At 44.2% G+C, this 24202-nt stretch overlaps 1 protein-coding gene across 4 annotated transcripts in view; it reads left to right on the forward strand.

Annotated features, from left to right (window-relative positions):
• The window catches only part of HTR1B (5-hydroxytryptamine receptor 1B), a 131517-nt gene extending 108880 nt beyond the window's left edge, over positions 1 to 22637 (forward strand). The window contains exons 4-5 of one of the 4 annotated variants that reach the window (XR_013960328.1): positions 18296 to 18398; positions 20895 to 21993. Coding sequence is in view for 1 of the 4 variants with exons in the window: in XM_080663575.1 (XP_080519701.1) it covers positions 4462 to 5622 (1161 nt within the window). In the remaining 3 variants the exon portion in view is untranslated. Of the gene's footprint in view, positions 1 to 4446; positions 5688 to 18295; positions 18399 to 20894 lie in introns of those variants that run through there. The other 3 variants (XM_080663575.1, XR_013960329.1, XR_013960330.1) reach the window with 3 other exon arrangements.
• Positions 22638 to 24202: the final 1565 nt, after the last annotated feature.

A 24202-nucleotide genomic window follows, 5' to 3' on the forward strand; every position in this document is an offset into this window, starting at 1 on the left:
GGCTGTTACTCAAGAGACAGGCATTAGAAAGTGTCTAAGTGATGTCTATTTGCTCTAATTTTTGTCTACATTCGTCCTTAACTACCTACACACAATATTTGTATCTATACATAAAACTGTAGGTACTAATTCTCATACATTAATTGATGCCAGCTTAGAGTTTAGAAAATAAAGCACTTAATCTATTATTTGGGAAGGCTTAAACATCCCTTATGAGGCACACAACACATGAGTACCATGTCACAAATTCCAAGTTCAAAGGCCCCATTAATGTTGAGGCAAAGACTATGGAGAGGTACCTGAGCCTCACAGAGGCTGTCTGCAAAATTATATGTATTCATTTGTATGTATGTGTACACCTCTTCATTTGTCTGAACTTTCCTATAGTTCCATCAAGCAAGACATAAGTAAGACTTGTACTTTCGTTGTCACCAATACATTTTTAAATAGTTACTGGAGGAAGCGTAGAACTAAACCATGCATAAGGTTGTACAGAGCTCAAGGTCTGCTGCCCAGCTGAGGAAGAAGGACTTGCACCTGGAAGTAGCTTGTCCCCACATCTGTGGTTAGGGACTGCCTGTGGGCTTTCCAAGTTGTGGAGATAGAGGATGTGAGGTTGCATTTTCCTTCCCCAAAGGGGCAAAGCTCCTGGAGAGTGAGTGTTTCAGCTTTTTTATTTCAGCAAAGATACTAATAAACTCACAGTACTTTTTTTGCTCCTGTGCCTAGACCTCTCTTAAGAGGCACTTTCTGGGAAATGCAAGGAAGAGTGTCTCAGACCAGAGGGCTGGCTGGCTTCGAGCCAAGACAGAGTGGCACTGCACGTCCAGTGGGTGTCTGTTGTGGCTGCGCGGAGCTGGAGGGGGCTTCTCTTCACAGCGCTCCGTCTAGTTAGCGCCCTGCTGCAAACTTGGAAGCCTGCACCGCCTCTCAATTCACTGTCAGCAGCACCATATCTGTCTGACGGGCCATTCTTCTCAGGTCCCTCTGCCGCACACCACGGTGGCAGGCTTGGTGTCTGATCAGCGGCTTCACTGAGGTTCCAGCGTTATCCTCTCCCTCGCCGAACGCCCTCCCGCGTGCAGCTGATGAGGCGAGCGCATTAATGTGCAGTTTTCCTGCCAGGTGGTCAAACAGGAGCTGTTTCCATCCAGCTAACTTTTGCGTTTCCTCCTTGCCCCTCGAGCTGTCTTGTGGCTGAATTTCCTGAAAACTTGAAGGGCGGTTCCTCCTAGCGCAGCTGGGAACCACGCCTAAGGGCCGGGTCTAGCGCACAGGCAGAGCCAATTTTGAAGGTTTCCTGCTCTCTTGACAGTTTCATACACAGGCGCCCATGTGCCAACACTAACATTTTATATATTTCAAAGTGTGAAAGGAATCAGTGAAATGCGGGAGCCACATTAATGAAAAGTGGTTCTCCTCTAAAATGTCAAAACCCTGTCTGTATGAGGCTCGATGTGTTCAAGCAACTCAAAGGGGGTGAGAGGAGGAGGGGATCCAATTCTGTCCAGATGTGGCAGATTTACTCAGGGTCCCGGACTCCAGGAAGCAGCGAAAACGTGGCTGGAGAAAGCCACAGGTTTCCCCATCGCTCAAGCCAAATCCTAGAAGGAGCAAGTGGTTTTCTCCTTTGCATGCTACTGGAGCAAAAATGGAAAAAGAAAAGGCTGCCCACAGCTTGTAACATTCCTCTCAGCCTTCCTCTGTCTCATTCCACAGCTCTCTCTACTCTTGCCTGCTCTCCGAAAATAGCAGGAAAATAGTTTCCTGGCACACCCTCATTCAGAACGCACATTTTTTTTCTCCATCCTGGCCAACGCCCCCACCTAGTGGTTTCGACTGCCTGTTTTGCTTCCCTCTGCTGTGGTTTCTAAGATAAAGATGCACTTTGCAAAATAATCAAGTCTAACTGGAAGCCTTGACGTGGGTGGGTGGAGTGGGAGGACGGGCAAGACGCTTAAAATGTGGTGCAAATGAGGTTTTATGTTATCAGAGCCCTGCTGGGTGCTAGGAAGGGGAAGAGAGGAAAGAGAAGGTTGTGTGTTTATTCCTAGCTGGGCTGCTGCAACCCAGGAATGTCCAGAGGATGCCTTTAGTTAAAGGAGTACCCTCACTCTTAATGCATGATGTGTTTTATTTTCTTCATACTATGTAACAGTATATGAAAGCATGTGAATTATTTACTTGCTCATGCAGTTTTTGCCTGCCCGGCTGGCTTACAGATCAGGAATTAAAGAAACTTGGGTTAGGGTTGTGTCACCTTGGGATAAAAGCTCTCTTCTTTCAAAGGATCCCAGTTGCTCTTTCAAAACGGAATGGATGGGCCAGGTAATCTCAGGCTCTAGACTAGACTGAATAACACTATTTAAAACATGTTTACATTTCACCTGATAAATTTGATTACAAAGTAGTTTTTTATTGGATGCATTCTACCTGCCAAACACTGAGCCAGATCCTGGGAGCTCATAGTTGGGTTAGCTCTCAGGGCTAAAAAGACAGTGGACATTCCTGATGCTTTAAAAAAAAACAAAACTTGCTCTTGTACTTCTACCTTACATGTGTTTCTGTGAAGGCTGGAGGAGGCTCTGAGCACGGGGTATATGCTCTGAGGTCCTGGGACCTAGGCATTGCTGCTATTGCTTGGCGCGGGATATGGTTGATGTCCTGATGTTTTCCTTGAAGGTTAAGGAGAGCCATTGGTGGTGCCAGTGGTGATGGCCCCAGAGACGCTTTCGTCTTGTTTTTCTTGAATCCTGATGACCTCCCTTTTTAGGCAGGTTGTGGAAAACAACTGCTTTCTTTGAACTGTTTTCCAAAGGTACTGCACTGCTGAGCAGCTGAAGCAGGAGGGTGGAGCGGAAGGTTTAATTTCACATACAGTGAGCTTCTATTTGTGATACCTTTTTACCTTTTGCACACAGCTTTTTATTTATTTATTTTTTCTGTTGACTCACAGTTAGAGGGGAGGGATTGAATGAAAAGCACATATTCCTAAAACCAGATATGAAAATTTAGTTTGTATTGTAGTAAGAGTTAAGCATTACTTGATGCCCAAAGCATAAAATGCACTGTTGGCCATTTCCTTCTTAGGCTATATTATTGGCTCCTCCTTCTACCCTGGGTGTGGCCAGCAGGCCTGGATAACATTCCTAAGCGAAGAGGTCAGGGACTGGGGCTAGCAGCCCCACCTAGCACTGGCCTGCCGGGGTGGGAGGTGGGAGGTTGTAGCCTAGGAAGGGACGCGGTGCCGGTGCTTGTGCCCCCAGTGGAGAGCGTGGGTCTAACTGGAGGGGAGCGCCGCAAGCTCGGAAGCTGATGGAGGCAAGGACAGCACGCCCTCATCCCAGTTTTGGGCCGAAAATGCCGCACCTGGGTGTCAGGATCGGGAGAGGCCTAGGGATGGGAAATGGAGACAGGGCGGTAGGACCCGGCGGGAGCTTCCTTGGCCAGAGGGGGAACTGGGCGGGAGGGAAGGAGGGAGGAGGGGACCAAAGGGAAGGTGTTCGGAGCGGGCAAATGCTCTCTCCGCGCCGCTAGAGTAGCACCGCCGGACCTGGACTCTATAAAAGGAGTTCGTCTGTTCCGCAGCTCACAAGCTCCTCCCGGGCTGGCGCACACCGCTTCCTCGCTGCTCCCCAGAAATCTGCCCATTCCCCGTGTGCCGCGCCAGGTCCCCCAGACCAGTGCGCTCAGCGGCAGGACTCCCAGTGGTGCCCGTGGGACGCAAGTGGCCGCCGCGGCCACGAGGTGCGAGCAGCCGCAGCCCAAGCCCTCGAGTCCCCCCTCGCACGGCCCCGTCGCCGCGGGGCAGTTTGCCGGAGTGGCCAGCGCGTGAAAAGAAGGGGGGGGGGGGGGCAGAGCGCCCGCGAGGCGCGGCGCCGAGCGGCTCCCAGACTTCACCCCACCCAACTCTGGCGGCCGCAGCCGCCGCAGGAAACTGCCACAGCCTGGGGAGGGGGGCGGGAATGCAAGACCAGGACTCCTAGCTGGCCTGTACGCTCTGGTCTCAACAGCTAGGAAACTCCTGTGGGCCGATTCTGCAGCTCAAGGAGCGCCCGGGTTAGGTAATGCCCGAGCATTTGGGGTAAGAGACCCCACCTGGCTAATGCTCCCTCCTCAAACAATACCTCGTCCTCCTCCACTAGATCCCCCGGTGGAAGCCCGAGCGGAGCGGAGCGCGGTGGGCTAGTCCGTAGCAAGCCCGGGAGTGGAGAGGTGCAGCCGGAGACGCGGAGGCAGCGCCAGGCGCACTGCAAGTGCAGGGGATGCGCTCGCCTAGCTCGGCGCCGCGCCCTTGACCTCTAGTTTCAGCTGGAAACCTGGGTGGAAGAATAATTGAGGAGCCTAAGAAACTAACTAGCAACCAGGGGCAAGACTGTGGTCTCTTCTGCGGTCCTTCCTCCTCTCCCACGTCCGTTCCATGCTTCAGAGCTGCGCTCCGGAGCCAGGGCGAGGAGAGACATGGAGAAGAACGGCGCTCAGTGCGCCCCGCCGCCTGCGGGCTCCCAAGCAGGGGTTTCTCAAGCCAACCTCTCCGCTGCTCCCTCCCACAACTGCAGCTCCGTGGACTACGTTTACCAGGACTCCGTCGCCCTGCCCTGGAAAGTACTACTGGTCTTGCTGCTGGCGCTCATCACCTTGGCCACCACTTGCTCCAACGCGTTTGTGATCGCCACTGTGTACCGGACGCGGAAGCTACATACCCCGGCCAACTATCTGATCGCCTCCCTGGCGGTGACGGACCTGCTCGTATCCATCCTGGTGATGCCCATCAGCACCCTGAATACGGTCGCCGGCCGCTGGACCCTGGGCCAGGTGGTCTGCGACTTCTGGCTCTCGTCGGACATCACCTGTTGCACTGCTTCCATCCTGCACCTCTGTGTCATCGCCCTGGACCGCTACTGGGCCATCACGGACGCCGTGGAGTACTCAGCTAAAAGGACTCCCAAGAGGGCGGCGGTCATGATCGTGCTGGTGTGGGTTTTCTCCATCTCCATCTCGCTGCCACCCTTCTTCTGGCGTCAGGCCAAAGCCGAGGGGGAGTGCGCGGTGAACACCGACCATATCCTCTACACGGTGTACTCCACGGTGGGCGCGTTCTACTTCCCCACCTTGCTCCTCATCGCCCTCTACGGCCGCATCTACGTGGAAGCCCGCTCCCGGATTTTGAAACAGACTCCCAACAAGACCGGCAAACGTTTGACCAGAGCCCAGCTGATAACCGACTCCCCTGGGTCCACGTCTTCTGTCACCTCCATTAACTCGCGTGCTCCCGACCTGCCCAGCGAATCGGGGTCTCCAGTGTACGTGAACCAAGTCAAAGTGCGAGTCTCCGACGCCCTGCTGGAGAAGAAGAAACTCATGGCCGCTAGGGAGCGCAAAGCCACCAAGACCCTGGGGATCATTTTGGGAGCGTTCATTGTGTGTTGGCTGCCCTTCTTCATCATCTCCCTAGTGATGCCTATCTGCAGAAATGCGTGCTGGTTCCACCAGGCCATCTTCGACTTCTTCACGTGGCTGGGCTATCTCAACTCCCTCATTAACCCCATTATCTATACCATGTCCAATGAGGACTTCAAACAAGCGTTCCATAAACTGATACGCTTTAAATGCACAAGTTGACTTGTCAGTTGCATTGGGGGTCACCTAAGTGGCCTTTGGGGACCATGTGGTGTCTGGTTCCACAGGTAGGTCCACTCTTCTTTCACTGTTACTGGGTCGGAGTGAGGCGCTGTCTTCCGGGCAAGGGCGATGGATCCTGAGAAGCCAGGACAGCCCTGGCAGAGAGAGCACTGGAAGGAGAACTGTGCAAACTAAAGATAGAGCTTCCCAGCTGAGGAGGAGGCTCACTTTCTTCCCTCAAACCCAGGTTCAGCACTGACCCTGCGGCAGCCAGTCACAAGGGGGGTTTGCGACTTTTAAAAAACTCCATGATGGAGAGGCGATCCCTGCCCTGCTCCGGCGTAATGGACGATGCCCTCTAGGAGCAGTGATACATGTAGTTGTCTGAACCCTGTCTGAGACAGATGCATACAGCCTGGCAGTACTTGAACTAGACACTTAACACCTTGTGTTTTGGGGAGAACTTTGTGTTACAGCTTCATTTAAGAGCAGTTACTTTGGCATCCTTCAGTCTTCAGTTTGTATTTATTTGACCTTGGTTGGAGAAACTTGTGGATTTGGTGCTTCAAACCCTATGTGTGGCTTGGAGGGTACAGAGGAACCTTGAAGAGTTAACAGCAAAGTTCTGATGTTAAGATCTCTATTTTTATTACAATGGAAATTATATGGGATGGGTGGGTGGAAGGGAGATGGGGAGAGAGCGATAAACAGAGAACCAACACCTATGATTGTGTGTTTTCTGCAGATTTGTGATTTTTAAATTCCTACTTAGTGATTTTTCAAACCACAGTTCTAACAACTCAAACAAAACATTACGTGTGCTAGTGACAAAATCTGCAGATTGCTTTATTTTCTCCCTCCTAATTTCATGTACCTGTCATTTTACACATTTAAATCTCCATAAATGGAGGATATGATGGGTGACTCAGCCCAAGCTGCTCTATTTCTTATTAATACAGTTGATTAAACTGATGATATTAGATACTGCTCCTTAACAAGAAATGTATCTTTATTCCTTATCCAATTCAGTGATATGTGAAGGAGACTGATGAATAGGAATGGTTCTTACACAATTAAGGAATGAAGGGCAATAGGAGGATGTATATTTTGACTTGTAAAAAAATCTTAAATGCATGAGACTTTTTTCTGATAGTCATTTGCACTCTCCTTCCCATCTGTAATTCATTTGTGTGCTAACATATGAAGTTAACCAAGACAACTTGCTTGGTTCTCCAAAAATCTTCAAAATGCAGTAAGAACCCCAAAAACTATATCAAAAGAAAAAAAAAAAGCTTGTTTCTTTTACCTTTCTATTGAAGTTTGGGTAGGAACAAAGATCACTAGAAAATGACATGCAAGAACTTTAGAAAAGCCTAGATAAACTAAAGTTGAACTGGTAATTCATGCAACCAAATCTCAAACTTTTTAGATAATCAAGAAACTGATAAGCCTTGGCACCTCAGAAATTTGTCACTGACCTGATACCTCAATGAATATAATAGCAGTGATACTTTAAATTTTTGTCTTTTAAAATTGCAACAATACTTACTTGTTATCCCAATTCACTCTAACGACTTCCTAACACAGGGCAAGATTTTACACTAAAAGATGAAAAAAAAAAAGCATTATCTAAATAAAAAAAAGGAGTAGCCCTGAAGGACCATCTACACAGAAAAAATAAAATGTATGTGGACCATTTAATATGCCAAAGAAGATTTACATTCCCTTCTCCAGAGAGCTATCTGCAGTTGCTACCTTGTGTCTGCAGAAGCAAGTTTGTCTTTGTAAAATGAGTTCACTCCCTGCTTGAAGCTCTTCAATCCAGACTGTGAGACAATAGGTGTATAGATCTGGAGTGCACCCTTTGCTTACTATGCAGACCTTCACTCTGGGGTAATGACTCTTGAAAGTATACTATTCCAAATTTCACAGGTAAACTAAATAAAAAAGGGAATTTTGATTAACATTTACGCCAGTTACTGGAGTAAGATAAAATTTTAGGAACTAGATGATCCTATATTTCTTTTGTATCCCCAGGTTTCTTTGTTTTGTTTCATTTTGTGACATTTCTCCTATGGAGAAATCTAGCTTACTACCTATAGGAATGTGCATAAAGCATGGTATTTGTTTTTATGTTATGTTTGTCTTTGTTTATGCAGCTGTGCTTTCTTTGGGCCTAAGAAGCAATTCAGTCAACTTCTAGGACCCTAAAAGGGAAAAATTAATAGAAACAAATAGCCACTTACAAATGATTTCTTTATTTGGTACCTACAGTGATTGTGCCCTCTTATTAACAGAACATGGTCAATTTAGTCAAAGGGACTGTTTGCCATTTTGTAGATTACCCACTTCAATTTTTGCTTGACTATTTGGCTGAACTGACTGGATGTGGGGCATATTATGTGAAGTAGAAGCTTGCAAACCCTCGTATTTATAAGAGATCTAGAAACATCATCTGGCATTGCACATGATTATGCAAAGTGTATCATTCATCCCAGGGGTATGTAGTTAGACTGTTAAGCTCCTTTTCAGTTACTGCTGCCAATAGTATGGTTGTTTCATAAACTAGATACATGGCTTTTTTGCAGAACATAAATGGGAGATGGAAATGTCTAACTTACATAGAAATGAAAATATATTTTCATTGGCTGTTGTAATAAATAACATTTTCCATGTTGTTTAATTGCACAAAATTTCACACAAATATATGAATGTATACTCATCCAAAAATATGAATATTGTCTTGTGTTTCTAGGAATTTTAGAGTTTCCTTTTTAAAAATGGACACTGCACCCATGAATGAATTGTTGAGTTCAACAAATTTCCTACAGAACAATAATCTTCACTTTCTCTCTCTATTACCTTAGTTTTAATCTTCTTTAACCAGGAAACCCTAAAAGGACTATAATTCACTCAAGCAGTAACTTCTCAGATTATGTGTTTTTGATGGAGTTGTTGTGATTGAAAGTTGCCTTTGGTATTCCACCTTTCAACAAATGTGTAATTGGAAATGAAATTTAGGAAAATAATAAAAGTCCTTGTTTGTGTTCTAAAAAGCTTTGGGTAGTAATTCTATTATTCTGAAAAGATTGGTTCATTGTATTTTGGGTTGCATTCAGGAGTTTGAGCCTTCAAGAGAGAATAATTGGTGATAAATGATACTGAGGAGGACTGGCATTATCACTATGATTTGTGGGATATAGTTAATATCTGTAGGAAGAATTTAAAAGGAAATAGACAGATTGTGATCTCACATTCTGCAAAGAGGGTAAGTCAGGCTCATTATCACAAGAGTTTTCCAGATCCGAATTCTAGAGGTACTATTCAGTCTCTAGGCTAGGTAATAAGATTTCAAGGTACTGTATGGTGCTTGAAATACAGAAAAAGGAAAAGGAGGAGCTGGATTCGAAGCTGGCTTGGAAGAGACAGAAGAGGAGGAAATTGACTTATTTGGGCACTGGAGAAGTCCACAGAAAAATAGCTTTTGGCATCAGAAAGTGCTAGGTTTGAATTGGAAATAGAGCATGTTATAGCTGTATTGTTCACCCCAAGTGTAGTCTACTTACAAGGGTTAGAGACTCTACAGGTAAAGCATCCATCATAATACCTAAAACCTTTTTGGATCTCAACAAATGATACTTCCTCTTTAGCCAGTATTTCCGCATTGCCTTCCTTGAGGACACAGAACCCCGGTAGCATAGAAACACTGAGTGCTATTTACCAGAAGTTGCACCGGGGCAGATAAGCAAGGCTGCATGGGAGAAACGTAACTAAACTAAAAGTGACCGAGGTTTGGAACCTTTCACAATTACTCCTTAGGCTGGTTTATAGTAGCTCTAGTGGCCTAGAGGAAATTGCCAAATATTTCATTTCCTATAGCATCAGCCTCTTATTTACTCAATCTCTCCTTCCTCGTCCTTGTCTAGAGATTTGCAGCTGCCTTCCAACAATCCAAAATCCCTCACCACATCTACATCTTTTCTCAGTGTCTCATTTTCAGCTTCTCTACTTTTTAATTCCCCATGCAAAGCCCTAATAATCCATGAAAATGTGTTGATCTAATTTTCTTATTTTACCTGTACAGGGCTGATTAAGTAGCCCCGGGATTTTACATTATTTAAAAGGAAATTGTTGATCCAAACTAATGTGTAATTAGTGAGGACAAAAGCTTTCAACTGAGGCATCTCCTGGAGTTTACAGAAGCGAAGAGGCTGATAAAGTGAGGGTGTGGGAAGTGAAGCTTCTTCGCCTTTCATCAAAGCTCATCCTTGAACAGTCCACCAGGGGGCAGAGTGCCTCTGAGTTGTTCAGAGGCTGTGGATGCTCACCACTCCCAACCTCAAACTCCCTCTTCTGGGACAGGACAAATGGAATTAACCCTGCATCCAGGAGCCAAGGGAAAGAGGGCTTACCGTTTATTTAAAATGGCAGATTTTTCAGAACTGGTAGAAGATCCCTAGAACACACCTAAAGTTGTTCTTTATGTACGCAACCTAAATTTTCTTATTGGTTGGAGAAACTTGTGGATTCATCTCTAGTTCTGGAGTGATGCTAAAATATTAGTATTTTTTTTAAATGATGTTTTTATTGATTTCAGAGAGAGGTAGGGAGAGAGATAGAAAGATAGAAACATCAATGATGAGAGAGAATCATTGGTCGGCTGCCTTCTGCGTGCCCCCTACTAGGGATCTAGCCAGCAACCAAGGCATGTGACCTTACTAGGAATCGAACTGTGACCTCCTGGTTCATGGGACAACACTCAACCACTGAGCAACACTGGGTGGGCTAAAATATTAGTATTTTAAAACATTGCAACCTTTGATTATGGTGGCACTGGGTAAAGTCAGAGAATAGAAAACAATTTATATTAAAAATAAAGGGAATTAATTATTACTTAAATGTATCTTTCACTACTATGTTTTTCTTATTACGGTGTTTTTCAACATTTCATTGATTTGAGGTTGATATATCCACAGTTCAAAGGTAGAACACTTGCCACTTACCATTTCTTTAAAGAGAGGGCTGCTTTTTTGCACAGAAGTGAGGTGTGTTTGTATGTCAGTTTTCCCCAGAAGGACGACTTTCAAGTCTGTAATTTTGGCATTTACTTTAAAAACAGGCATATATAAATGTGCATATAATCTTGTGTATTACAAAAATAAATTTCTGTGTTGGAAATGGACCATATCAAATGAGAAAACAACTATTATACAGGGTGGGGCAAAAGTAGGCTTACAGTTGTGAGTACTAGAAACAGAGTTTGTTGTTTTACTATTATTTATTAATGAATGCATTACTTTCCATATGAGCAACTGTAAACCTACTTTTGCCCCATGCTGCATTATTGCATTCTTCCATAACATCTCAGCATTTTCATTGTACACAATGGGGAGCTTCTTTGTGACATTTCACACATCTGTCAGTTAAATTGAACTTTTAATGTCAACATCCACATTTTAGGATTATGCTAGGATTTCCAATGCTCCTTGAGATAGAACCAACCAGTCCCTGGAGCTGGACCAGCTGACAAAGAGAATGCCTTAACACTAGTCCAAGCGTAGTTTGTAAAAGAAAATGCCAATTTCCTTTTTGACTTAGTTGCACATATTTCAAAAGATAGGAAAAATCCTTTTCAAAACTACTAACTAAATGACAAGCATGGTCTTATAATATTTCTTGTACCTAAAGTGAACAGATGGTGATATAGAGATCCATTTATGGTAAATGCTTTAAAGAATCTACCCATAGCTTGCTTAAATGATGCATGAGGGCGTGAGTCACATCCTCCCTGACTCTGTGGGAACATTCCACACACAGACTGTGGATTGGTCAGTCCATATGGGGATAATGAGATTTCAGGATATTTCTTGCTCACAAGTGTAGTGATGGGGCTGCAGAGGCTGGGCAGTTCACAAAGGCCTGGCTACTTGGTCCAGGAGCTGTGCTCAGGGGACTTTTGTAAACACATTGGTTGTCTCTTCTAAACCATTTGGGAATCCAGTTTGTGATCATGTCGGTAGACCTACAGCCCTCCCTGTCATTCTTATTTCCTTGAATAATCTCAGTGAGTTCAGCATTGGGCTGATTTGATTTTGTGGGGGAGCTGTTTCGTGACTCTTCATCTTTTCATCCCAGTCTTGCCTGACTGTATGGTTCTTGAGCCCACTCTCCTTTTTCTGCTCTTCAGAGGCTTTCCCAAGCAGTATAGCATGTTGGGCTATTCACGCAATGGGAAGTTTGGAATCAGCTACTGGTAATGAAGGCCCCCCGCCCCACATTCACACATACTGATAGGTTTAAAATGCAAGAGAAAGCCTTTGAAGTAAGAAAGAACTGAGTTTAAATCCATGTTTTCTAATCATGAACAAGTTCCTCTGTAGATCTAATAATACACACCTCTATATTCGCAGGTAAAAATTAAATGGGATAATGCAATTGTTTTCAACCTTGACTGCAAATTTTGTTTATCAGAGGAGCTTTGCATACCTTTGCTCAGGCCATGTCTCAGACTAACTTAATTATATTTTCTGGAGCAGGGCCCAATATTCTTATTTTAAAAATTCTCCTCAGGTAATTCTGATGTGTGGCCAGGGTGAGATTCCCAGCTCTTAGAATAATGCTGGGAATGTGTGAGATCTATGGATGTGAAGGGTCCCTAAATGAAACAGAATTCAAATGGATTAGATTTTTAACAGTGGTACTGCTAAAAAGTTAATGGACATAAGAATCAGCAGGGGAGCTGGTTAAAATGCAGATTCTATTTCAATAGGTCCAGGGTGAGATTCTGCTCCTGACAGGCTCTTGGGAGATGCCCATGATGCTATTCCATGGACCACACTTTGAGTAATAAGGATTTATAGGAAAACATAGCTTACTTACAAAGCATTGGAGATTTCCTAAGAATATATCTTTTAAAACACCCAAACAACCAAAATAAAACCAACATGAAACTTGCAAATGAAAAAATGTGCTTTTTAATGTACAATAGGTTGTGTTTTCTTGTCTTGTTTACCTGATATTCATGTCTCAGCTTCAGCAGCTCTTAATTGTTTCCCTTACCTGCTTTATCCCAGATGCTCGGAATCTTTAGTCTACCCTAAAGCAAACAGCTTATTTCCAGATCTGAATCAGTAAAGTATAACCCACAGATTCAGCCCTCGGTTTTTACATAATTTCCAAATAAGGGCATTGTCTTTGAACGTATATATGTAAAGGTAGGTTTACAGTTCTGAGTAGGCAAAATAAAGTTTATTTTTGTATTATTATTTACTAGAGGCCTGGTGCACATGCATTGGTGGGGTCCCTCTACCTGCCTGCCGGGATCGGGCTCAAAACCAGCTCTCCAACATCCCCCGAGGGGTCCCAGTTTGTGAGAGGGCAGTTCTCGGGTGACACACCCAGAATCGGGCTCCCTCCTCCCTGGTTCCAGGTGTGTCACCCGAGAATTGCAGCTGCCAAGTCACCGAAGCTCGGCAGCTTCTGTGTTGAGTGTCTGCCCCCTGGTGGTTGTGTGCATCATAGCTACTGGTTGGAGCATCTGCCCCTTGGTGGTCATTGTGCATCATAGCTACCAGTTGGATGGTTGCTTAGGCTTTTATATATACAGATGATTGTACTATTTTCCATATGAAAAACTGTAAACCTACTTTTGCCCACTCCTGTATATAATTATTTAAAAATACAAAACAAATGATAAAATCCTATCTAATAAAAGAGTAATATGTAAATTGACCGTCACTCCAACACACAAGATGGTCACCCCCATGTGGTCAAAGATGGCCGCCCCCATGTGGACACAAGATGGTGGCAGGGGAGGGCAGTTAGGGGTGACCAGGCCAGCAGGAGAAGACAGTTTGGGGGGGACCAGGCCTGCAAGGGAGGGCAGTTGGGGGTGACCAAGCCTGCAGGGGAGGACAGTTGGGGGGGACCCAGGCCTGCAGGGGAGGGCAGTTGTGGGCTATCAGGCCAGCAGGGGACGGCAGTTGGGAAGGTCCAGGCCTGCAAGGGAGGACAGTTGGGGGCAATCAGGCCTGTAGGGGAGGGCAGTTAGGGGTGATTGGGCTGGCAGAGGAGGGCAGTTGGAGGCAACCAGGCCTGCAGGGGAGGGCAGTTGGGGGGGGTGACCAGGCCTGCAGGGGAGGGCAGTTGCGGGGGGGGGGATCAGGCCTGCAGGGGAGGGCAGTTGGGGGGGGGTGACCAGGCCTGCAGGGGAGGGCAGTTAGGGGTGACCGGGCTGGCAGAGGAGGGCAGTTGGAGGTGACCAGCCCTGCAGGGGAGGACAGTTAGGGGCAACCAGGCTGGCAGGGGAGGGTAGTTAGGGGTGACCAGGCCAGCAGGGGAGGGTAGTTAGGGGTGACCAGGCCAGCAGGGGAGGGCAATTAGGGGCAATTGGGCTGGCAGGGGGGCAGTTAGGCATCCATCAGGCTGGCAGGGTAGTGGTTAGGGGGTGATCAGGCTGGCAGGCAGAAGCGGTTAGGGACAATCAGGCAGGCAGGCAAGCGAGTGGTTGGGAGCCAGCAGTCCTGGATTGTGAGAGGGGTCCCAGATTGGAGAGGGTGCAGGCTGGGCTGAGGGACACCCTCTCCCCACCCCCCAAAGCACCAGGCCTCTAGTAATAAATAAAGCAAAGAAATAACAATTGTCAACACGTGGCAGGTGGCACCATTCCTTGGTAACCTAGCTCACTTAGCCCACTTGACTTCCTACTGTTAACATGCACACCCACACCCACAAACACATTTGCATATTATATAGCTATTATATTTTGTAAACACAAGTAACTAATCAAAGGTGTGCTTTCCACCTATTTTATTTTTATTGCATTCTAGAGGCACTATCCTAGAGTAGTGATCCGGCAGCCTTTTGATTTCATGAAAAGCCCCTCCCTATTTTTTATTCCTAGAGGGGTTTTTTTTGTTGTTGTTGTTTTTTTTCAGTGAAAGGAATTAAAATTTTTTATTAGAAATGTTTGTCAATTTTTTGGCACCCTTCCATAAAACTAGAGACATTGTTGAGTTTCCTAAGCCAAGGTAGGGAATAGAAGTCAAAGGATCCTACTTCACAAAGAACCCTCCCTTTTAGTTTTTCACTTGAGTTTTTGAAGTTAAATGAATAGTGTCAGTGTCCAAGTAGGTTTTTATTCTAGAGTACAAGACATAGTTTAAAGTCTTTCATCTCCTCCATGTACAATCATGATGCTTAGCGTTGGATTCTAGCAAAGACACATTGCTCTGAATTTAACTGCTTTGCTTTCAAAGGGGCAGAGGTTGAAGAGGAAACAAGCACTTTTAAGCACTTACTCTGAGCCACATACTTTACAGAACTGCCCTCCAGCATTAGTCCTCATAACATTATCAGGAAGTAGGAATGATTGCTTTTTTAATAATTGTGTTATCATCATGATCATGAGCAAGGTATTACAACAATTTCATCCAGTTCTGTGGTTTAGAGAATTATGGCAACAGCCCCACTTGAATAATTTGTAATCAGACTGAAAGGAAACTGCATTATTAAGTCTGTTTCACTTAGTCTTTGAGAATGGTGTTTCTAAATGATAATCTGAAGCTTTTCAAGAACTGTAGGGATTTATCTGTAAGTGCAGTGTTCTCTCAGGGAACGCAGGTTTCCTTCGTGGTCTCCTCCCAAATTCCTGTCTCTCCCTGCGTGAGTACAATCTTGACCAACCAGGATACATGCTATGTTCACTGACCCCTTCCAGGGGTGTTGGTCTGTGTAAAAGTGTACATTTAAACGGTTGACTATGGCAGTGTTAAATATAGATGCTTCTGCTGTGATGCGTAATGCATGGCAGGAGGTATTTCTCTCTTATGGAAAGTTACTGACGATGTACATGTTAAAACTTGGGTACTTGAGGCTTTATGCCTATTATACATGCAGTCAAATTATGAGTGAAAAGTAAATTCAGCAAGAAATAAGATGTTTTCAATTATTAGGGTTGTTCCTATGTACCTTCCGCATCCTAACCACTACCACACACAACAAACCAATAAACCATGAAGACAGAAACTTATCAGTAATCACAAAACTGACTTTAAAACAATACATTTAGAGTAGATATTTTAAGAAATGATTTGCTTTGTCCGTGACTTGTTTTTTTTCTTTCTTTTTTTTTCAAGGACAGCAGTGTGGTGACTGTGGTGGGGAGGTGGATGGGTGGAGATGGAAGAGGTTACATCGGGGATAAATGGTGATGGAAAAAAAAAAACAAAATAAAATAAAGGGGGGGGGAAGACTTGCTTTTATTAAGGAGTAAACATTACAGTGCTGAGTTTGTAAGGCTATGGAATCGCCTCAGTTTCAGGATGAAAAAAACACACCCTACAATTGGAGAAAATGCTGCTCAAAATACTTTTTGCCCTCTCTGTCTTTGAATTAGCATCCACTTTTAGTTGAAACAAACAAACAAAAAACATATGACACAGAAAGTGTCCAGTTTTGGATAGACCAGGCTGACCTTGGTTCAAATTTGAGATTTGCCACTTGTCAGTTGTGTGAGCTTCACTCACGGAGCATTAATTTCTTCATCTGTTAATGTGTCGAAAATAGTGTCTTCTTCACAGATTTGTTATGAGGAAAGCTCAATCCCAAAAGTGCTTGAAACATGGTAGGCGTCTACCGGTTGCTGGCTTCCTTCTGTTCAGACAAAACATGCCAGGTGTCTATCCAAAGACCTTGGAATTTTTTATTTTTTTATTTTATTATTTTATACATATGTGTCCTTATTCCCCCATTCCCCCCCACCCCCAACTCATGCCCCACCCACCTGTTGTCTGTGTCCATTGATTAGGCTCATATGCATGCACACAAGTCCCTTGGTTGATCTCTCCCCCTTACTCCCATCGACCCCCTCCTTCCCTGAGGTTTGAGGTTCTGATGGACGTTTCTCAGTCTCTGGTTCTGTTCTTGTTCATCAGTCTATGCCATTTATTATATTCCACAAATGAGTGAGATCATGTGATACTTATCTTTCTCTGCCTGGCTTATTGAATCAGCAGAACTGTTTAAAAACTCTCATTTCTTCTTATTAGTATGCAATTTGGGACACTCTAGTTAATGTAAATGTCAGTTTTCCCGTCTCTAAAATGGAGCTAATAAGATCTACCTTGAAAATATTTTTAAGAGGATTACATGATATAATAAGTGTAGTTTGCTTAGCTAACAGTATGCTTGTATTTTATACTATATGTTTCTGTAAGGTTTGTTTTTTTAGAACCATGAGCATGCTGTCCATGATCACTAGGGACTCCTTCATGTGAAAGGTGGCTGGCCAGGGTGCACCTGGGGAAGGAAAGTCGCAGACACAGGGCAGCCTGCTTCCCTGGCCTCATGTAGAGGCAGTCCCCAGTCCCACAAGGTATACCGAGCACTTATCTGTCCACGATAACCCAGACCACTGTCCAGGGGCAATGAAATAATTTTAAAGGTCACTAAGTCTGCATTTAATCAAGTCTGTTTTCATTTTTGACTGCGTGTGTTAGCCAGTCGTGTTCATAAAACACAGATATTTGCTATAGCAACTGCCGCAGGCTCTAGCTCTGCTGGGCGGAGGGATTGGCCCCATTACTTCCATTCCACAAAAGAGATCCCCTGCCTTTATGAAATGATGCCTGAGACCTATTTTAGACCAAAAGTAGAACAAAAACGAAGTTTTTAACACTGCGTTATTTGATATTAGTATTATTTTAATTAAAACTGGTCTTTTCCTCAAAGGAAACAGTAATATATTGTGTAATTATAAAAACAAAAGAACATGAAGATTATAATCCGAGAGAGAGAGAGAGAGAGGGAGAGACATTATTTCCTTGTTTTTCTATATAATTAATTTTGAAGGTGACCAGTCCTTTCTCACAGAAATTATTTGAGCAACTTAATTAGTGTAGACCAGAGTTTTTCAACTTTGACTCTGTTGACATTTTGCTCAGGAGTGGAGCTGTCCAGAGGGCTGTCTTGTGCATTTTAGGATGTTCACCAGCATGCTTGGTCTCAACTTTCTAGATATTAGTAGCAGCCCCCCCCCCCCCCCCCATCACCACCACCACCAGGCAATCAAAAGTATATTGGCTAATGTCCCTTGATGGGCAAACTTAACTCTGTTGAGAACCACTGGGGTACACAGTCAAATTAGAAATCTTAGCAGGAGGTTTATTTAGGAATCTAAATGATTTCTCTTGCCACCATTTTGATGAGATTATCTAGATAATGCCAAGTATTCTTTTGTACAAGATGTAGACATATCAAATAACTGCCTTTGTTCTTGTGAATACACAGATTCTTAGTGGAGTGGGTATCCCTGAATCTCCAGAAATGCCAAAGTGGTCTTCTGGGAATCTTTGGACCCCACAAAATTATCTATTTTTGAGTCTGTATGTATATATATATATATATATATATATATATCATAAAATTAACCACTTTGACCACTTTTCAAATGTAACAGACAAGCGTTTTTATTAAATTCTTTATGAGGGCCTTGGTTAAAAAAAAAGTTAGGAATCTTTGTAGTTAGCATACAATAGGATGATTGAAAAATGTGGCTGAATGCCACCCTTCCCCTCCCCACCCTTTAAGTCCAAGTTCACTTGTCATCACTTCCGAGAAGCTTGTCCTGATCTCTAGACCAAAGCATTGGCTCATCTTTATGCTGTCTTTGCAGTCTTTCTCTCAAGTCTCATGTGGACCATGATGTTGCAAGCTTATCAGTGGGTTTTCAAGAGAGTTCAACCCTACCTTAGGAGAGTATAAAGGCGAATTAGCATGCAAGTTCTTCCTTTCTAAGAGGTTTATTATTATTATTATTATTTTATTTATTTTTTTGTTAATCCTCACCTAAGGATATTTTTCCATTGATTTTTAGGGAGAGTGGAAGAGAGAGGGAAAGACAGAGAGAAACATCGATGTAAGAGAAACATATCGATTGGTTGCCTCCAACCAGGGCCAGGGCCCGAGGATCCTGCAAGCAAGGTATTTGCTCTTGACTGGGATTGAATCCAGGACGCTTTGGTCCTCAGGCTGACGCTCTGTCCACTGAGCCAAACAAGCTAGGGCTCTGAGAGGTTTTAAGGTTATTCACTGTTGTATTGCAGGGTCTGGCACAGTGCCTCACACTTTGTAGGAGCTTCTTAAGTGATCAGTAAGTGAACGTGTGAATGAATGGATAGATGAATGTTTTACTTTGTATGATAATGCTCAGTAAACTATTTTTCAACCATACAGTTAGAGCATCCTCCCCTCACATGCACCTAAGGTCATGGAATCCCATTCCCAGTCAAGGGCAAGTACCTGGGTTGCAGGTTAGATCTCCCGCTCTGGTCAGAGCACATGTGGGAGGCAATGAATAATGTGTCTCTCTCACAGGGATGTTTCTCTCTCACTCTTTCCCCCTCCCTACCTCCCACTCTCTCTGGAGATCAATGGAAAAATATCCTTGGGTGAAGATTAACAAAAAACAAACAAACAAAAAAGCTATAGCTGGTTTGGTTCAGTGGTTAGAGTGTCAGCCTGAAGACTGAAGGGTCATGGGTTCGATTCCAGTCAAGGGCATGTACCTTGGTTGCAGGGTCCATCCCCAGCCCAGTAGGGTGCGTGTGTAGGAGGCAACCAATCATCAATGGTTCTCTCTGTTTCTCCCTCTCCCTTCCACTTTCTCTGAAATTCTATGGAAAAAATATCCTCCAGTGAGGATTAAACAAAAAGAGGGAGAGAAACTGCCTGTGGGTTCTTCATAAGGTACTGCAAGATACTGAATCATCAAAAAAGAGGAAGTGACATTACATACTCAAGAGGAAAAGTGTGCTAATACATTCTAGGCAAATTTTCAATAGCAAAGGTAACAATTAAGGGCCATGGTACATAAGAGCTAAATACTCAGTTGGCACCAAAATGCAAAGTTTTGCACTTTTTAAGTTTTCTGCACAATTGCAGTTTTATTGCCATTAAGTGTTTTATATACAAATTTCCATACATTGGTCTCTCATGGAATTACATTTTCCTTTTAGAAATGCTTACTGTACTTCTGCACAGGATAGGGAGAAAAGATTGTTCTAAAGCAGGGGTGGGGAACCTTTTTTTTTGCCAAGGGCCATTTGGGTATTTATAACATCATTCATGGGCCATACAAAATTATCAACTTAAAAATTAGCCTGTTATATTTGGTCAAACATTTAATTAACTCACCCCTAATGTCTTGGCCGGGTCCAGACCAAATGACTAGGTGGGCTTCATACGGCCCACCGGCTGGACATTCTCCACCCCTGTTCTGAAGGAATGAAGTTATGATAAACAAAATGAAAGTATATGGAGGAAAGCCTAAGGCAGCCAGGAGGGATTCTTGGCAGGGCCATGGCCCTAGGGTGGGAGGGAAGTGCACCCCATGTAGGTAGGAGTTTCATAGGTGCAGAAGTAGAGACAGTAAAATCCTATTGGCAAAAGACCTCACTCTGGCCCGGCTGGTGTGGCTCAGTGGTTGAGTGTCAACCTATGAACTGGGAGGTCACAGTTTGATTCCTAATTAGGGCTCATACCCAGGTTGTGGGTTCCATCCCCAGTGGGAGATGAGGGGGTCCATGCAGGAGGCTGCTGATCAGTGATTCCCTCTCATCACTGATGTTTCCATCTCTCCCTTTCTCTCTGAGATAAATAAAAATATATTCAAAAAAAGAGAAAAATACCTCATTCTGGCACCAAAGGTGGTGCCTTCTGATCCTTGTTCTATATAATGAAGCATTTATATCCTCTAAGATCTGGGTGGCAGACATAATCACCCAAAGTATCTTCCTTTACTCACTTGCAAAATAACTCACTTTTTCTATTAGAATATAAAAGGATTTTTGTTAGGCAAAACTGGGTCAACAAAGGCCAAGTTTCCATGTAAGGATAGAATAATTTTTACAAATCACCTAGGCATTAATACAACAACAACATATTTTGATGGCCTAAATAATTAATTCAGATTTTTCTGTTTGCATTGATTGAATTCATTGGATAAATGCACATTTCTCTTCTTTTTTTCTGTTCATGTGGACCCACAGCATTAAATCTTTGAACAAATGTTAAATGATGGAAAATTTTTGTTTATTGTGTAATTCAATAGCCCGGCATTAGAGCTCCTTATTGTAAGATGCAAAGAAAGGAAAATTATGGTTTTCTTGTGTTGACTGGTACAAATGATGGAATCAATTAGTGTTGTCTCTCAGTTATACAGAAGTATGAAGCTGCCATGCAAAGATTAAACTGGAGATTTTTTTTTTTTTTAGGGGGAGACAACAGACAAGGGAAAAAGAAGGAAGGTTGTGACAGAAGATTACTTTTCTTGTGACTGGCTTTATCGCTCCAATATCAACTACTTTCTTGAGGCTGAGTGGAGAGAAGGAGAAGCAGGCAGGGGAAGGAAAAGCAAGAACCAATAAGAAAAGCTGTGCAACCGAAGCAGCAATATTTCTAATCATTTATCATTGACACTCCCAAATGAGTGTCTGAGAATTAAATTATCTTGTCATTTCCCGAAGGATTGAGGTCATGAGTAATGGAAAAAGAAACCCAACTCACACCCTCTTCTCTGTAAAATCAACTTGCTATCTAAGCAAGTGAAGTTCATATCATGGCTGGTTCTAATTAAATACAGGATTGCTTCATTACTTCCTAAGCTCCCTGTCATGTATATTGGTTCTCGCTGAAAACATCAGATGAGAATGCCGCCTGGAGTCCCTGCTTTTGAATACAGTTCTGTATAAACACGTGCCATTTCTACGACATGGGTACCCAGATAAATCATTTTATCTGATAAACAGTGGATTTATTTTGTACCAGAAGACATTTTTTTTTTCTTTTGGAATTGTGGATATATAAAATTCTTAAATCCTCCATTTCAAGACAAGTGCCAGCATTCATTCCCCCTCAGTGAGGCACTAGCTGATGTTTTATATGGGTTATCTCACTGAACCTTCTCAACATTCACGTAGTGTTGCTTTGCTCATTGATAGCCCCATCTCCACCTGTCCCTCCTCATGCATCTGGTGCCCAGACATATGACATTTCCTAGTCATTGGGATGCATATGCCATTTCCAGGCTCTCTCTGTATGCTATTCCCTCTGTTGCCATTGCACCGGGAATGCCTACTTATTGTCCGAGGTGTAGCTCAAACTACTTCCTAGGCAGAACTGGTTAATACTTCCCTTTGCTTTTATAGCAACTTATAAAAGCCTCAAATACCATTACATTGTAATTATGTTTATATTTTTGTATCCTTAAGTAGATTTAAGTCTTTTAAAAATGTGGACTATCCATTATTCCTCTTTGTAACTACATGGTCTTAGCATAGGATCTGACCAATAAAAGATACCCAGTAAATGTTTGCTAAATTGTTATATGATTGTGGTTAAAGTAATAGATTTATTAATGTCTTTGTATTAGGATCTAGGGTTATCCTGTGGAAGGTCAAGTTTGTTTTTTTGTTTTGTTTTGTTTACATATTATTCCTGATTACACATGTGCTTAAATATTTTGGTGTATTTCTGGGGACGGGGGAAGCACTTTTTGCTTGTGCACATTGAGGAGGAATCATATCATACTAGAGACCCAGTGCACGAATTCATGCATGAGTGGGGTCTGTCCGGCCTGCCCCAATAGGGGCCAATTGGGGCCGGGTTGGCAAGGGGGAGGGCCCGCAGGTGGTTGGCAGGCTGGTCCCACCCCAGATCAGGGTGAGGGGGGGTGCTGAACGGGGCCAGATCTGGCCGGGGGTGGGGCTGCAGGAGGTTGGCCTGGGCGGGGGCTGGCCGGGGGAGGGGCTGAGGGCTGATAAGGTGCAGGGGCTAATTGAGGGTGGGGCTGGCAGGGAGAGGGGCCACGGAGGTTGGCTGGCAGGCCCTGCCCTTGATCAGGCCAGTTGGCTGGCTGCAGTGGGCATCATAGTGACTTGTCATTCCAGTCGTTTCAGTTATTCTGGCGTTCTGTTCGCTGGCTTTTTATATCCTATATAATAAAAGTCTAATATGCTAAGTGTCTAGTTGTCCAGTCGGCGTTCACCCAATCGAAGCGTAATATGCTAATGATATACTAAGGCCACTCCACTGCTTGCTATGAAATGCACTGACCACCAGGGGGCATACAGTTGACCGGTTGCCCAGTTGCTATGACATGCACTGACCACCAGGGACAGATGCTCTGGCCCATAGGTTAGCTTGCTGCTGGGGTATGGCTGATCGGGACTGAGCGAGATGGGTCGGGCACTCCCTGGAGCCCTCCCGTGGTCCCTCCCTGGTTGGCCAACCTCTTGTATCCCTCCCTGACCCTGATCATGGGGTCCCAGGGCCTGGCCTTTGCCCTCTTGCAATCTGGGACCCCTTGGGGGATGTCGGAGAGCTGGTTTCAGCTCGATCCCGCAGGCCAGGCTGAGGGACCCCACTGGTGCACAAATTCATGCACCAGGCCTCTAGTATATAGATAAAAAACCAATTAAAAATATGTGCTCTTTTTAGGTAGGCAATTAGCCTTCACAATGTCCCATTTCCACAAATATTTGATAAAAATGTCTAGATTTAAAGTAACTCATATCAAAATAAGAGGCTGTGGCCTTAGCTGGTTTGGCTCAGTGGATAGAGCATTAGTCTGCGGACAGAAGGGTCCCAGGTTGATTCTGGTCAAGGGTATGTGCCTGGGTTGTGGGCTCCACCCCCAGTGGGGGGTGTGCAGGAGGCAGCCATCAATGATTCTCTCTCATCATTGATGTTTCAATCTCTCTCTCTCTCCCTCTCCCTTCCTCTCTGAAATCAATAAAAATAATTAAAAAAATAACAGACTGTGTAATTTGCTTGAAAAACATGGAATTTGGAACTCAGAAACATGGGTTTGAGTTATAAACTTTTCCACTGATCGGGCTGGTAACATTGGGCAAGTTACTTAACTATTTTTAGCATCCTTTTATTTACAGAAGCATTGTGTGGGTTAAATAGAAGGATTTATCATGTCACTTTTTCTTTTACCCTGACACTGGATGCACAGAAGTGAATCAAACTGTCTGACCCCTACACTCATAGAGCTCCTGAGGGGGACTCAGACAGTAACCAAGGAAAGATAAACGAGGCAACGGCGATACGCGCTGCAAGGAAAACTGGTACTCGGTGTGTGCTCTTTCAGTTAGCAGTGTCCAGAGAGGCCTCTCTCATAAGGGGACGAAACCTTAGCGGAGAGAGGTGTGAGCCAAGCTGGTGTGGGAGAAGAATGCCTGGGGCAGAGAGGTAAGCTATTACCACTGTTGGAATGACTGCTGTGTATGTCCTGCAACGTGGAAGACATGCTGGTAATGACAGTGGTCTCAATGGAAGCCAAGTGTGTACAAAGGTTAAGATGCTCCCAGGCATTTCCTACCTGCCGGCACCCTTCCTGCAGACCCTCTGCTTGGCCTCACTGGGTTGCTTTCATTGAAATTCAAGACATCTGACTTCCCCCAATAACGCTAGATTGCTGAATTTCTAACACAATTGTGTGTTCCCATGCGTACTTAAAAATTTTATTAACTTAGAGCTTTTAACGTTGCTTTCATAGTCTCCTATAAATATTGGC

The sequence above is a fragment of the Plecotus auritus genome, assembly GCF_963455305.1.
Source record: "Plecotus auritus genome assembly, chromosome: 4".
Taxonomy (NCBI): Eukaryota; Metazoa; Chordata; class Mammalia; order Chiroptera; family Vespertilionidae; genus Plecotus; species Plecotus auritus.